This window comes from Apostichopus japonicus, chromosome 17 (assembly GCF_037975245.1).
Source record: "Apostichopus japonicus isolate 1M-3 chromosome 17, ASM3797524v1, whole genome shotgun sequence".
Classification (NCBI taxonomy): Eukaryota; Metazoa; Echinodermata; class Holothuroidea; order Aspidochirotida; family Stichopodidae; genus Apostichopus; species Apostichopus japonicus.
In genome coordinates, this window is record NC_092577.1 from 31,165,890 (window position 1) to 31,181,038 (window position 15,149).

At 37.6% G+C, this 15,149-nt stretch overlaps 1 protein-coding gene and 1 pseudogene across 1 annotated transcript in view; both read left to right on the top strand.

Annotated features, from left to right (window-relative positions):
* LOC139984179 (germinal-center associated nuclear protein-like) overlaps window positions 1-15,149 on the top strand; it is a 99,202-nt gene that overhangs the window by 73,875 nt on the left and 10,178 nt on the right. The window contains exons 16-24 of the mRNA XM_071997955.1: window positions 463-581; window positions 2,191-2,384; window positions 4,146-4,274; window positions 5,490-5,702; window positions 6,016-6,165; window positions 7,644-7,935; window positions 8,940-9,140; window positions 12,951-13,181; window positions 14,406-14,567. Coding sequence (XP_071854056.1) covers window positions 463-581; window positions 2,191-2,384; window positions 4,146-4,274; window positions 5,490-5,702; window positions 6,016-6,165; window positions 7,644-7,935; window positions 8,940-9,140; window positions 12,951-13,181; window positions 14,406-14,567 — 1,691 coding nt within the window. The remainder of the gene's footprint in view (window positions 1-462; window positions 582-2,190; window positions 2,385-4,145; window positions 4,275-5,489; window positions 5,703-6,015; window positions 6,166-7,643; window positions 7,936-8,939; window positions 9,141-12,950; window positions 13,182-14,405; window positions 14,568-15,149) is intronic.
* LOC139957841 (U2 spliceosomal RNA) lies at window positions 12,281-12,357 on the top strand (annotated as a pseudogene).

Below are 15,149 nucleotides of genomic sequence, written 5' to 3' on the forward strand. Positions count from 1 at the left end.
TAAACATTAAAGATGAAAATCATATCCAAATATTTCTTTTGGGGGGCATAGGGGGGCACAGGGGGAACAAAGTTAATCTTTTCTAACATTTGTAGACAATGGATCTGTTTTGCTCCAATTATAGCCTGAAATGTAGAATATCTTTTCACTGTCAGTGGCTAACCCAGTGGCATTGGGGAAAACAATTTAGACAATTTGGGTACTATTTTTAAATACAGTAGGCAGAATTGGTGCATTGTGTGAATTGTTTCTCAATATTCCAGAGGTTTGCAGATATGGGCAATAAAAAGGTCATTGTTTTTTTAAATCATCCAAATTGTCGGTGATTGTTGGATAGCCTATCAAAACCTCTCTTCATTTATTTTTAAAAGCCCACGATAAGGTCGGGGGGTTATTAAGCAGATGAATGCAACAATTAGTCGTTTTGTTTTCTTGTATATGTTTCCTTTCCATCCTCTCTAGGATCTACAAAAGAACGGTGTGATGTCGAGGACATGGGAAAAGCTGACGCCATCGGGCCATTGCACAAACAGATAGCAACCGAAGTCCATTTACCAGACCCGGAACTAATCATGAGAACAGTAAGAATAATATTATTTTTGAAACTGTCAATAAAGAAAGGGAAAATTACCCCCACTATTACACGCTTTAGTTCCTTTACAAGTTTGAGATGATGCAAATTTTTACAGTCATGTCACAGTTCACCATATCAAGTTTAACAAATTGAGAGTGATTTTGCAATGCTCTATTTTCTCTGATCTGATTTTGCAATTTTAGGCATTAGTGTGTAGTTTTTATTTATTTTTTTTTTGATGATAATGATGATTTTACTTGCAAATGTAATCAACTAATTTTCAAAAGATCAGCTGAAATTTGTGACAGGACTCCAAACTTTTTAAAGTCATGTCACGGTTCACCATATCAAGTTTAAGGAAATTGAGAGTGATACTGCAATGCTATATTTCCCGGATGTGATTTTGCAAATTTAGGAGTTTGTGTGTATTTTTTATTTATATTTTTTTTGATGATAATGATGATTTTACTTGCAAATAAAATCAACTCATTTTCAAAAGATCAGCTAAAATTTGTAATACGGCTCCTCCTTCTAATCATCCAGATGCTAAAAATAAAATTTTTAAATAAGAAAATTAAAAACGCATTGATCTTGTAGAGATCAAAGAGCAAATGAGATGATTAAATTTCAAACTGTTGAACCGACTCTGGTTTTTAATCATGTCTTGTTGATGATTCATTAATGAGTTGCAGACATAATGAGTCATATTGATCATTTACAGCCCTGGCACAGTCTTGACTGGCCTTCCTCCCATTCATCTGAAATGACAAATGTCTGTCCGGACATGAACCAAAGTCAGCTTTTTATGTCGTCTGGCGGACGGCCAATAGTCTTTTGACATCAAATTCAGACTGCATTGCAACTAAATTCCCCCCTCCCTCCCCTCCCCTCCCCTCCCCTCCATCCCCTGTGACTTTTGTCTTCTGCTGATTTGGCGCTACATCTCATTTATTATTATTATTATTATTATTATTATGATTATTAGTATTATTATTATTATTATTAGTATTATTGTTATTATTATGATTATTATTATTATAATTATTATTATTATATGATCATACTATTATTAAGTGCCTATTCTTCAACCAACATGACATTTTTACTTCGCTCGTCTTGGCCGTACTGAAGTTTTCCTGTGTTACGTCATGGTTTGACTCATAAACTAAACTTCGAGTAACCCAGTAATTACCTGTGTTACTACATTTGGCATAGATTGATCTGTCCTTTTTGGCATTAACTGTAAACTTAGTACACTTAGATCTAAGGAAGCTACTTAAATGGGAGTGTTTTGGGGCATTCATAGGCTGCATTTTGTTTCACCCCTCTTCCAACCTCAACCCACCCCCCCTCGACCCCCGCCCACCACCCTCTCCTCATGATACAATAATGTCAAAACAGCATGTCAGAGCTGTTCCCTTATTAGGCTGGACTTACCTGTTATGTCATTGTTGACATGTTTCGGGGGTTTTGATGAGGATATGGTGGTGTCGGTACAGTTAGTGGGATGGGTCAGCAATCTAACCAATATGCAGCAGCTGTGCATATAACCCACGTGGAACCATGAATTTTGTCTTCTAAATTGGTAGTTGATTGTGTCTGAAATTATAACACAGGGTATTGACGTCACAAATGAAGTCATCAAGGAGCTTGCTCTCTCCGTCTCGAACGAGGTCCTCATCTCTGCAACCTCCGATGAACTAGCTGAAGAAATCATTGAGGAGACAGCAGGTCGGATGGTGGTAGAAGTCAGCGAGGGATACCTACAGGAAGCCAGAGAAGACGATGTCCGAAGATCTGAATATGAAAGGTGATATATACAGAGATGCCAACCAGTACGATTTTATCGTATTTAGTACGTTGAAACAAGTGAAATACGATAATACGATATTGCCTCTTGAAAATACAAGTTTTCATCTTTCAAAAAAAAAAAAAAAGGAAGTGGAATTGCATAGAAACATGTACAAGTAACCCCCCAAACCCCGACAAACACGTTGAACAACGAGCCTACATGGGCGGGAAACACGCGGAATCGGCAGCTTTACAATTTTCTCATTAAATGTTTATAATGAAAAAGCAAAAAATTTACTTGCCAGTATTACCAGTAAAACATTTTTCTGACATTTAACTGGCCCGGGGCCAAGGGGCCGGTGGTAGTGTTGAGTTTTAGTGAAAATCGATGAAAAATGATTTTTTTTTTAGGATATTCAGTCTGTTATTTTGTGTCAAGAGGTTGGCATCTCTGTATATACCAATTAGCCAAAATGTCAGGGGTTTGTGACCTTCACATCATGCCTACTACCATATGCCTCAAGGTCTCAGGGTAGAGTGGGGGTAGGGGTGGGGGGTAGGTATGGGGTTGTGAAATGGCAAAGGCAGAGGGGGTCAGATATTTGCAAGAGGAATTTAAGGTGTCATAGCAGATTCATTAGGCCTGAAGATGGGGATTGCTTGTCATTCCAAAGCACATTGAAACATAGAGTAGATCTGTATTTTAAGTCAGTGCTTTACTCTCTTATGCCAATTTTCAGGTTTGGTTTTCATAAGTTTTTCCAAAGGCAAGTCGAATAATAAAATTAGACTCTGGCAAGGGTTAATTCAAATTATGATAAAAAAAAAAATTGGGCATAAAACTTGGAAAGTCATGGCGTGAATTTTTTAGCCATATGCAACGAAAATGATTTTGGATGAGGAAAATATTCGGCGGGGAAGGGGAACCATTAGAAGTCCTATCACGACGTTGCTTTCCCTGCGATGTGATACTGGATAAATTCATCCCTGGGGTTTCCTACTTAGCATGGTGTATATGTGATATTGATGTAATGTACATGTAGCCACACGACTTAAATACACCTATGTATATAACAATAAAGTAGTAAATAATGTACATTGGTGTCACTGATATGCAGGCAAAAGCAATTTGATGTTGCATTACGTAGCATTTCACTACATAGAATGAGTATTATGTATCATTATGAAGCATTACAAATATCTGTGTATAAACCTGCTTTTTAAAACCTACCTGGCTAATAACAATTGAAAAAAGAACCTAACTATATATAAACCAAGTTGCAAGAAAAATGTCACAACTTTGGTATTTCCTTAATATATTTTGATGAAAACTTGTTTTCGTGACGTTATGAATTGCATTGTTGTGGTGCTGTTTTTTTTTCTAAATTGCTTTGAAATGATCAATTGTGTGGGATATTTTTGGGAAAATCCCTGACATCATATGTATTTGGCTTGAATAGTGTTTCAAATTATTTTGCAATGGCAAGCAAAAGAAATAATATGCCAGGGCTAGTCTTCATGTGAACTCAAGTTCACATGAAGTTCACAAGTTCAACTCAAGTTCACAAGTTCACATGCTCAGTCTTCTTTTCTTTTTATGTAGATGGTGGAATATCAGAAATGAGATTCATCTCTAATAAAATGAAACAGAATACAATATTATTTAATAAACATTTGAGAGAATTGCCCACTCCAAGCATCTCTATGCTGTCTGTGTGGCTAAAAAAAAAATTTAGAAAATGTATTTTCATCTCACAAAGGTATTTTCCTTCCTTTTAAGGTTGCAAAGAGAGCAGATTGTAGCAGAGAGGAAAAGAATAACCGATGAAATCTCCGAAGATATCCTCAGCTGTACCATAGAGGAAGTACTTCAATCAGAAATAAGTGATTTAGTTTCTACAGAGAAAAGGTAAGGATGTATTTTGCCCCTCCTTCCCCCATAGCCCCCATAGCCCCCTTACCCCCCCCCTCCAACCTCACTTTCAAGGTAATTACTCGAGGGTTCTGGAACCGATCCAGCCCCGTTGTTCAAGAATGTGGTAGAAAAATACTTGCAGACCTGTTGAACCGATTTATCACAATGCTTTGTATTATTCCAACGCCCTCGGTCCTGTCTTGCTGCGTTCATACAACTGTCTCGTGTTTTATGGGATCCAAAGATTTATGGGATCCAACTTTAAGGTAGAAACCTTAAAGTTGTGAGCTTTTTGCAGGCCAGATGAATGTTTCAAATTTCATGATACCCTGAATGTAAACTTAAAAATCCATTCAATGCCAAATACAACCCCTCCACCCCCCACCCCCCCCCCAAAAAAAAATGAGTAAAAACATGTTCAATCTCATGTTCACTCAGTCTATATTTTGCCCTCAAATTTGACTATGAAATATTTGTTAAAAGTTTCAGATGTTACTGTTTCAAAGTTTCTGACCCTTCAGATATTTGAAGAGTTACTTGACAATAGTGAAGAAATTATCTTCTTCCCTGCTGCTGCTTCTTTCTCGGTCGTAAGAAGTAAATTGAGATGTGTGGGGTGGGTGCTGTGGAAGAGGGGGGGGGGGTAACTAACTGCAATTGTCCTTCAAATATTTCTCAGATTAAAAGTCAGACTACAAAAAGTTTGTTTGATGATAAATGCTTCGCAACGTTTGTCTAGAAGAGGTTTGAACGTAGCCTTGTGTGGTCCATCCGTTATATTGGGAGTGGGGCGGGGCTGGGGAGAAGGGACTTAATTAACTGCTCTTTTCCTTAAAATACTTCTCAGACTAAATTCAGACCACTAAAATTTTATTTGATGATAAATGCCTTTTGCAAGGTTTCTCTAGAAGAGGCTAGATGTGGCCTATCGGTTATATTGGGTGTGGAGCAGAGACTGGGGAAGAGGGGGGGGGGCTTAACTGTACTCTTTTCCTCAAAATGTTTATGAGTCTAAAGTCATTTTGTAATATATTATAAGTATATTGGGGATGGAGAGGGATGGATGAAGGAGAGAAGAGGGTTAAGCGATTGCATAAGAGAAGTAGAGGAATGTTCAAAGAAATGAAGAGCTGTCTTGAGACAACGAAATGTTTACAAGTTTAAAACGATGATATCTCGGATCTTGATGTCTGATTGTCACTTTACTAGACTCTACGAAGAAGACCAGAGAGCCGAGCAACTAGACAGAATTGCAAGAATTGCAAGAGATCTCAGCCAAGATTACCTGGATGCTGCGGTGACAACTTTCAGCGAGCAGATAAGTCGAGAAGTCTTTGAGGAGGAATTGAGAATCAGAGACGAGGCCCTGGCCGAAATAGAGAGGATGGTGCATCAACTTCAAAAAGCGAGATTCTTAAAAATGTAGGTCGTGCAAATAATTTCTCTAAAGTTACGTTTCATTACTGACCTATCAGAACCGTCATTCCGCTTCCCACCAAATTTATGCTGTGAGGTATTTCCAAAAATGAAAAGGAAGAAAAGTGTCTCATTGGCGGTACTAGTCCATAGTTGCTATAGCCCTGAAGCTTATATGCAAATTATCAGTATAGCTTAGATCTTAAAGAACCCCCCTTTTAATCAGTGGATGTTAATTTTCTGTAATCTAGTCTAAACCCATCATAGCCTGTCTTACCCTACTGAACTTGAAGAAAATCTTATGTAATTTAAATTTCAGCTGGAGAAAAATACTAGCTAAAAAGTTGCGTCTGAAGGACACCATAGAAACGTTCCCAGCTGGCCCGGCGATGAATGACACCGCAGACCAGCTAAGAGAGTTTTCTAGCCTTGGAAAGTCAAATTGTGGACTAAGTGGTTCTGCGCAAAGGTATGTATGTACGACATTTTGGCTGCACGACAAGTGATCTTCCATGCCGAGAAAAATAAGACCCATCAGAACCCCCCCCCACCCCTCAGAATTGATGCCTGATAGGCATGAAAGTTAGCTTGGACTTCATGTTTAAAAACAGTCAACTTCATTGAACTTAGCCGGGTGAGCTCTGAATACTGTCATCAATTTTCGGACGCACCTTTAAAATACTCCACCAAGCGAACCATAATGCCCGTTGGGCTATCGTTTTTAAATAATTGCATCATTCGAATTATTGAAAGGATGTGTTTGCTTAACATATTTTTTTGTTGTTTAAATATGACCAAGAAGGTCACAGTTTGGTTGTATTTATGGGAAATGTCTAAAATTATTTGTCCGGTCGATATGTAGTCACTAACTAATACTGTAGTACATGTTTAGTGTTCGTGCCTGCTTATATTCCATTTTGTTGATTCTAAAACTGAGTATAATGGTTACCTCCCCTCGCTTGCAGATATTGCAAAAATATATATCAAACCAGAAGTGAACCAGAACTTTGAAACACAAAATATGACACCACCGACTGTTGCCAGACTATTACCAAGTATAATGTATAACCCTTTCACCATCAGCTTCACATTGTCATCAGGGTGTATTAAATATCACCTGAATTACGAAATGGGGAGGGTGGTGTGTGTGAACTGATGCAATAAATGTTTGCATTCATTGAAAACTAAGCTGACTGAGTATTGATTATCTTATGTTTATTTTTCTCTTCTCTTAATTGTTACCTTTTTTCATTGTTATTTTTTAAGTTTTTGGTCGCTAGCTTGATAAACTACTATTGTTTTTGTAGTGTCCTGTTTATACTATACCACTTTGTTCTATTGTTCTAAGACACATTTGGTCTCACGGTCATGGTACATTGTTCTGCGAATAAAACTCAGATATAGAAATGGAATTTCCAATTTACTATCAGGCCGACCTCAACGATATAAAATTCAAAGTCTTGTGTGTTTTCAGGGCATGAATCTATTTGATAATCGCATGTCAAAGTGCAAAGCAAAGTTTTGGCTAATTGCTATACAAATACCAACGGTTAGATGACAATTTTTTGTACACATAGAAACCAAAGTTTTTTTATATCAGAAATTGATTAACATGTTCAAAACTGCTCCACAAAATTTCAACCCTTAATTCTAATTTACAAGTTCCCGGATGGATACTTTTTTGATTGTGCAACTAGTTGCTGACCTTGAATGAATTTGCTATTTTTTGAAAAATATTGTTTGCCCTTGTATAGCACATGAACCGTCCATGCATGTGAGAGTCGTTAACTATGGATTTTCACATCCTGCAGAAGTTGTTATTTAAAATAATAAATTATGTTTTCTATTTGGGGGACTTGTTTATTTGGCCCCGGTGATATGAATACACAATTTGCATGATTCAACACAAAAATATTTTGTTTTCCATTCATCGTAACTTCCCTCCAGAATTTACGATCGTCAGCATGACATAGCTAACGCTATAATGCAACATCACAGAAGCCGATATCTCTCCAGTAAGGCACTCTGGTCACCGTTTGATCTGCCTGACCTGATTGGACAGCATCTGATAGATGTCCAGGGTGAACCTGACCACGTCTTCTGGAAACTGATGGTGTCCCTCCCTTCCTCCAGTCGGTCGGAAGAGTTTGCTCTATTTTCGTCCTGGTTCAAATCGAAGTTAAGGAGGGGTTACATTCCAGAACAGATGAGGAGAAACAATCTAGATGAAGGATTAGAGGTACATTTGAAGTTCATAGACAGCAGACCAAATAATAGTTCAGAGGTTTATCGTATGTATTGCAGATAGCCGAGAAGTTACAGCGTGCAGCTGCAAGATCCTGCTAGCATGATTCAATACCAGACAATATGGATTGTCTCAAAACACCTGCATTGTCTTTTGTGTGAAACTGTGGAGCACAATAGATAATGAATAGCTGCAGCAGCTGCAAGATCCTGCTAGGATGTGTCTCTTAACACCTGCATTGTCTATTGTGTGAAACTGTGGAGCACAATAGATAATGAAAAGCTGCAGCAGCTGCAAGATCCTGCTAGCATGATTCAATAACAAACAATAGGGATTGTCTCTTAACACCTGCATTGTCTATTGCGTGAAACTGTGGAGCACAATAGACAATGAAAAGCTGCAGCAGCTGCAAGATCCTGCTAAGATGAATCAATATCAAACAATAGGGATTGTCTCTTAACACCTGCATTGTCTATTGTGTGAAACTGTGGAGCACAATAGATAATGAAAAGCTGCAGCAGCTGCAAGATCCTGCTAGGATGAATCAATATCAAAACAATAGGGATTGTCTCTTAACACCTGCAGTGTCTATTGTTCAAAGAATATGAGATTTTTGTGAAGATATACTGCTTAATTTTTTTATTTGTGGGTGGGGAGGGGGTTGGGTGCTTTTTCTGATGTCATTTTGTCCAAACATATTATCAGATATTACATTTATTGCTTTTGTGTAGAGGTGAAAATCTATGGATTATGTTTGTTTTTGTGAATGCAGGTTAAACCAAACAATGTGAAATTTTGTATCTTCCATTCTACGAATATGGTAACCCCACAGAGTTTTGTACAGACTTTACTAGCAGCATCAACATCCCTTACAAATATGTGAGATAAAGTATCTAACCAACTGAATACTTATCAATACTAGTAACTGCTTCTTGTGAGATAAACATCAATTTTGTGTTTGTTTCTATGACTACCATTGTCATTGCTTTTATCTCAAGGTTGAAACTTGCAGTTTGTACAGCTCCAAATGTAACGAGGGCGGTACGGTAATCAGCGTCTGTACAAAGGTCATCTCTGGTACCCCGCCCAGCTCCACGGGAAACCATCTCACAGACAAGCTCATCAGAGAGACGCTTCTAGGAACACAGGGACTTGTACTGGTTCTTGATAATCAAGGTTGCAACCATGGCAACCACAAGGTAAAATCCCACCACTTCATTGAAAGTTAGTAATGAGTTGAGAATCAGTGGACTGTTGTGTTTTGATGTAACAGTAATGTATCTGACAACAGTAATTCTTTATATTTATTAAATATATATATATATATATATATATATACATATATATATATATATATATATATATATATATATATACATCAGGGCTCTGTCCAGGGTGGATTGAGTGCCGGCAGGACTATCTAAGCGGAGCGCCACCATCGGTTGGCGCGGAGCGTACAAGAAAATTTTGGGTTTTGGAAACCCCCCAGATGGCCGGAAACGGCCCTTCCCGAGTATTCTGAGCCGCATGTAGACAGCTTTGAAATGAGATCTTATGTCTGGAATTTTTCATAATTAATGAAAAAAGTTAGGACAGCTTTGAAATGAGATCTTATGTCTGGAATTTTTCATAATTAATGAAAAAAGTTAGGACAAATATCTGCAGCACCAGAGTACAGACCAGCCGGTGGTGCCTATTAAATAAATCATTCAGGCTGAGATTATAATTTTAGATGGACAGTGAGTGAGAGTCCACTCCCAAATAAAGACGAATCATAATGAATTATGTATTCTCTCTCATTTATTCAACATCGGGCCTATGAAATCGGTCCATTGAAAGGATATCACATAATTACAGCAGTGACTGCCGACTCTGACCACTCAGCAAACGCAGAGTTGCACTGCCCTTCTGACAGGGAATTTATCCAGGGGAGGACCTTCTATCACAACCCTAAGAATAGCATCAAGTGTCTGCTCCACAATTCTGTTTCTGACTTTGGTTTTAATCAGCTTCATTTGAGAGAATAATATCTCTGGGTCAGCTGTGTTTGTTGGGATGACCCGCAGGATTTTCGAGAGTTGACTGAAGTTGGGGTATGCAGCCTGCAATGCTTGCATTGTACACAACCTCTGAATGAGTTCTGTGTCTGACATCTCAGGAACTTTTGTGAAGTAATTTTTGAGAGACAACCACTCCTGTTGCAACTCATCAAGAGTACCTAAGACAGCATTAGCTTCGAAGAAGCCATGGGCAGCAGTGACTGTTTCTTTGCCATAGTCTGGCAACTCACCTGCAGGCAATAACTGGATATCAGTATTTTTATTTTTTTTTTGTCCGATTTTTTTTTTCATCGCGGATTTCCCGCGAACCTGGTTCGGACGGTTCGCAAGGTTTTCCAGCCCTTGTCACTCGTGCCTAATGCAATATGATGTAAATTCACCCGCTACGAAGGTTAACGACCGTATGTGTACTAGCTAGCTGGATAGTGCCTGTGTCTTGCGCGATAAAAATAGATATAAATGAAACTATCAAAAGAACGATCGGGAGTTGGAAACGGAAAACAGTCATTGGTCTGGAATGCGGAACTCTGGTAATTTTTACTAAGTATGACACTGTGATGTGTTGGATATTTTGAACAGTTATGAACTGGATTTCCCCTAGTCTCAAACAGATTGTTTCTGTACGTTCGACCGTTCGGCTATGGAGCTGTTTTTTGGAGTTCCTATCGAAAATAAGTGCTGGTCGGAAAAGTCACTCAGGCAGATTGTGGCGGTCGGTAATTCAGCGTGCTGGTTGGGCCCGACCGGCGCCGACCGGCAGCGGCAGAACCCTGATATATATATATATATATATATATATATATATATATATATATTAGAGAAAACCAGAGAAATAAGATATGACTCATAATTGACAAATAAGGAGTAAGTTTTAGAAAATATATATATATATATATATTTTCCACTGTAGGCTTTTGTCACCTGTACCAAACAATGCTAATTCTAGAGATCAATCATGATGCTAACCAACTCGATATCATTTGTAAATCCTAAGGCCGGATCTGGAAAGATATACTGTACGTCAAACAAACATCCTGCTCATTCTATTAGACTTTTGTCTATATATATATATATTTGTATATATATATATAGACAAAAGTTGACATATAATAGAATGAGCAGGATGTATGTTTGACGTTTAAAGTCATGTGGCTAAACTGCATCCTTTGAGAAGGAAACACCTGAGGTTTTCCTAAGAAATAAAAACAAAAGACAATAATGTTTACCTTACAAATTCTCAGTTCAGGAAGTAGAAAGCAACTACCTGATGAGGAAACCTTGAACTCTTACAACTAATTTGTTTGAGTCATTGATCCTTTGAGAAGGAAACACCTGAGGTTTCCCTAAGAAATAAAAACAAAAGACGATAATGTTTACCTTACAAATTCTCAGTTCAGGAAGTAGAAAGCAACTACCTGATGAGGAAACCTTGAACTCTTCCAACTAATTTGTTTGAGTCATTGAATTTTAAAGTCTGATGAACTTTGTAAAGTGGACATTGTAATAGCAGTTGTGGTTTCATATTTAAAGTGTTCTGTTGTTTTTTGTTTTTTTTTCTTATGTAAATATTAGAATTGTGACTGTCAAGATAATGGTATGCACTGTTAAGTTACTGTGGTTCCCTATATTTATATCCATTTCCCCTTTCATATAACTCCCCCTGTATTAGATTTCCTACTTTGTAATTATATAAATATACTTCTGCTTCCTGGTCTATTGTGTCCACACAGAAACAGAAATATCACCGAGTTCCTGCTTCCTTAATTCTAGTCATGTGTTTATGTTTGCCTTCATACTTTTAGAGGATCATTTTGGCTATAAATAAATAATATCACTTCTTGGTTATCCAAAACTTTTAAACGTAAACTTCTGTGTGGTTACTGCCCTGTATATAATAAGGAAGCGAATCGCAAGATTGTCTCAAAATCGTCCCCGACGAAACGGACCCTTTTTTGCATTCCATACAACAAATTCCAGTATTTGAATAATTTTAATACGACAAAATCACACTTTTTAATGACCATTTTGTTGTTAATGTTGCAACTTAGTAATTGCCGTCCTTTTGTTGTTAACTCCTCCACAAAGAGACTCATGGTTGAAATAACAAAAGTGCACTCTTTCATCTTTTTTGTTTCCATCACAAAAATGGTAAAAAAAATGCTGAGCATTTGTAGCAGCAATTCCTTTTGTAATATTTGTCATGATGTCTCACAGACCATACCATATGCTTCATATCTTGGGAGTGAGTATGGCTTGTACCTTATCAAAGTATCTTACCTACAGCTTCTCGGCCTTTTGGCTAAGATCATGTGTAGTATCTGTTCCCTTTCGAGGGGAATGGTGATGCACACCCAACGATGATCACACTGCAGTCACAGTCCCGATGCAAGGGGACTGGGGTTGAGAGCAGATCAGTCGTTCGGTAGTTTGGTTCTTTCCTGGGTGACTTTTCTTAAAAAGTATCTTACCTACAGACATTTCATAAGGTTTTGAATATAATCAAATTTAGGAACAAGATATTGTGAGATGGGGTTTTCCACCTCAGTTATGGAATAATAGTCTTTTCACAGACTATCATGTTGCTAATGAGTTTATGAATATTCAATAGAGCACATACCTAGATGATCATTCATTTCTGTCTGTTACTGTTCTTCTTTCTAAATGAGTCTATGAATATTCAATAGACCTAGATTATCATTGATTTATGATTGTTTCTGTGTTTCGTTCTAATGAGTTTATGAATATTCAGTAGGGCCCATCCTAGGTTATCATTCATTTCTGTCTGTTACTGTTAGTCTTTCTAATGAGTCTATGAATATTCAGTAGACCTAGATTATCATTGATTATGTTTGTTTCTGGTTTTCTTTCTAATGAGTCTATGAATATTTAGTAGGGCCCATACCAAGAATATCATTCATCATGTTTGTTTCTGTTTGTTTTTTCACTCAGTCGTACTGGGAAGATCAGAGCAAGAGGCTATTCCGATTACTTACCAGTAAACCAAAGAACCCCGGCCTTCCTCTCCTGGTTTACTCCATTGGAGAGGACTTACCCTCCTCTTGGCACGTCCAGTGTCAAAGTTCACTCAAAGTAGCTTCTCTTCAGGCTGAAGGATATGTATCAGAGGTTCATTTGAGTACTTTCTCCGGCAATTTACGACAAGCTGACATGGTAGCACGGGTAAGTATACTTTTGGAAAACCAGATATGACGAGTATGCTATGATACTGCTATGACGAGTATGATGGGCCTTTTAGTTGGGGTTATTACCTGTTTAATCATATCTCATTTGCATAAACCTGATACTGCTATAGCAAGCAGGTTTATATGCAAATGAGATATGAATAAACACAAGTATAAACCCAACTGAAAGGCATATAGTGTTTATTCATTTCTCATTAGAGATAAACTTGTTTTCTTATTGTTTGTATATATCACATGTGGCGTGCTGTTCCTTATACATGGGTTACCGAAATATGGTTGCAATATTTATAATCATTGTTTGGCCTCTGTCTCTGCTAGAATGTCCAGTAATGGTCACTTGGTGTACCGACTTCAACAAGCCTGTTAACGCCAAGCTCAAAGTGGCCTTTCTGAATATTTGGGAGATTTACACCTCCAACCAAGTCTATTACTTTTAATTATTAAATTCCAGTTGAAGGAAGAGAAAAAGAGCCTAGCTTCGATCAAGAGAGATCAGTATTACTAATAATAATAATTTGATAGTATGTTGTCTTTACTCAAACTAGATAGGATTTAACGTATTTTTACATATTCCCGCCTAGTGACGCACAGGAGTATAAAAAACTTAAAAACCATCACGTCATCTTTTATAAAAAAGTCATTCAAGCATGTGCATTGTTATCGTCCATACAAATGTATTTGTAAAGAAAATGCAACGTGTCAAAAAATTTTTGCTGGGTAACTGTGTATCTTGCTGCCCTTGTTCTACAAACCAAACAAATTTACTTATACAGAATAAGGAATAATATATAAATAACAATGGAAAACAATGTCATGCAGGGAATTTTTAAATTGAATGCAGTTTGTTGTATTGTTATATTTTGTTTGAAATATTGTTATTACATGGTGAACTAGGGAAATTGATCATACGTCATTGATCACACTTCATTGCTCATACATCATTGATCATACGTCATTGATCATACGTCATTTCTAAGAATACACCTCATGTTAAAAATATCGAGCATTTGTACCTTCAAGGAACCACTCTTTAACCCATTTAAGGGTAGCTAATTTTTGGGGGTCACTTAAATTGGAAGGCAGAATCAAAATCCCTCTATTTTTCCTGTAGCGTTGATATATAAATAAAGCACAATTTCATCCTCTTTTGTTTCATTTTTACTTTATTTATTAATTTTACACTTTTTGTATCATATCTTAGATTACATCTGACTTGAAGTGGTTGGCTTCCAAATGTCCTGTAGTCCCTTCTCTGGAGTCTGCTCCAATAACAGAGTACCTTGACGTCGGTCTCACAAACTTCTTCAGTCTTCAGATCCGAGAAAACGAAAAGGAACGAAGGAGAGCCAAAATAAGAGAAGAAGTAAGCGTTTACCAAATTTTCCTCGAGACTATAATTTGAATTCGTCTCTCCACAGGTTTAATTGTTAGGCACGTTCGTTAAGCGGCAATCCAGTGTAGTACAATGTGCCACTGTGTAATGTGGAGCAATCAATGTGCAAAAACATACTCTCTGACTAACAAACATTCCTGGACACTGTGTCCACAAAAAGAAGCTGCAGCAGCTGCAAGATCCTACTCAGCTAGGATGAATCAACATCAAACAATAGGGATTGTCTCTTAACACCTGCATTGTCTATTGTGTGAAACTGTGGAGCACAATAGACAATGAAAAGCTGCAGCAGCTGCAAGATCCTGCTAGGATGAATCAATATCAAACAATAGGGATTGTCTCTACACACCTGCTTTGTCTATTGTGTAAAAACTAGAGCACAATAGACAATGAAAAGCTGCAGCAGCTGCAAGATCCTACTCAGCTAGGATGATTCAACATGAAACAAAAGAGATTGTCTTTGAACATCTGTAGTATCTATGGATTGTGTCAAACTGTAGAGCAGCATAGATGATGTCCTATGCAGCCTGGCTGCATGATGCGGCAGCTTCC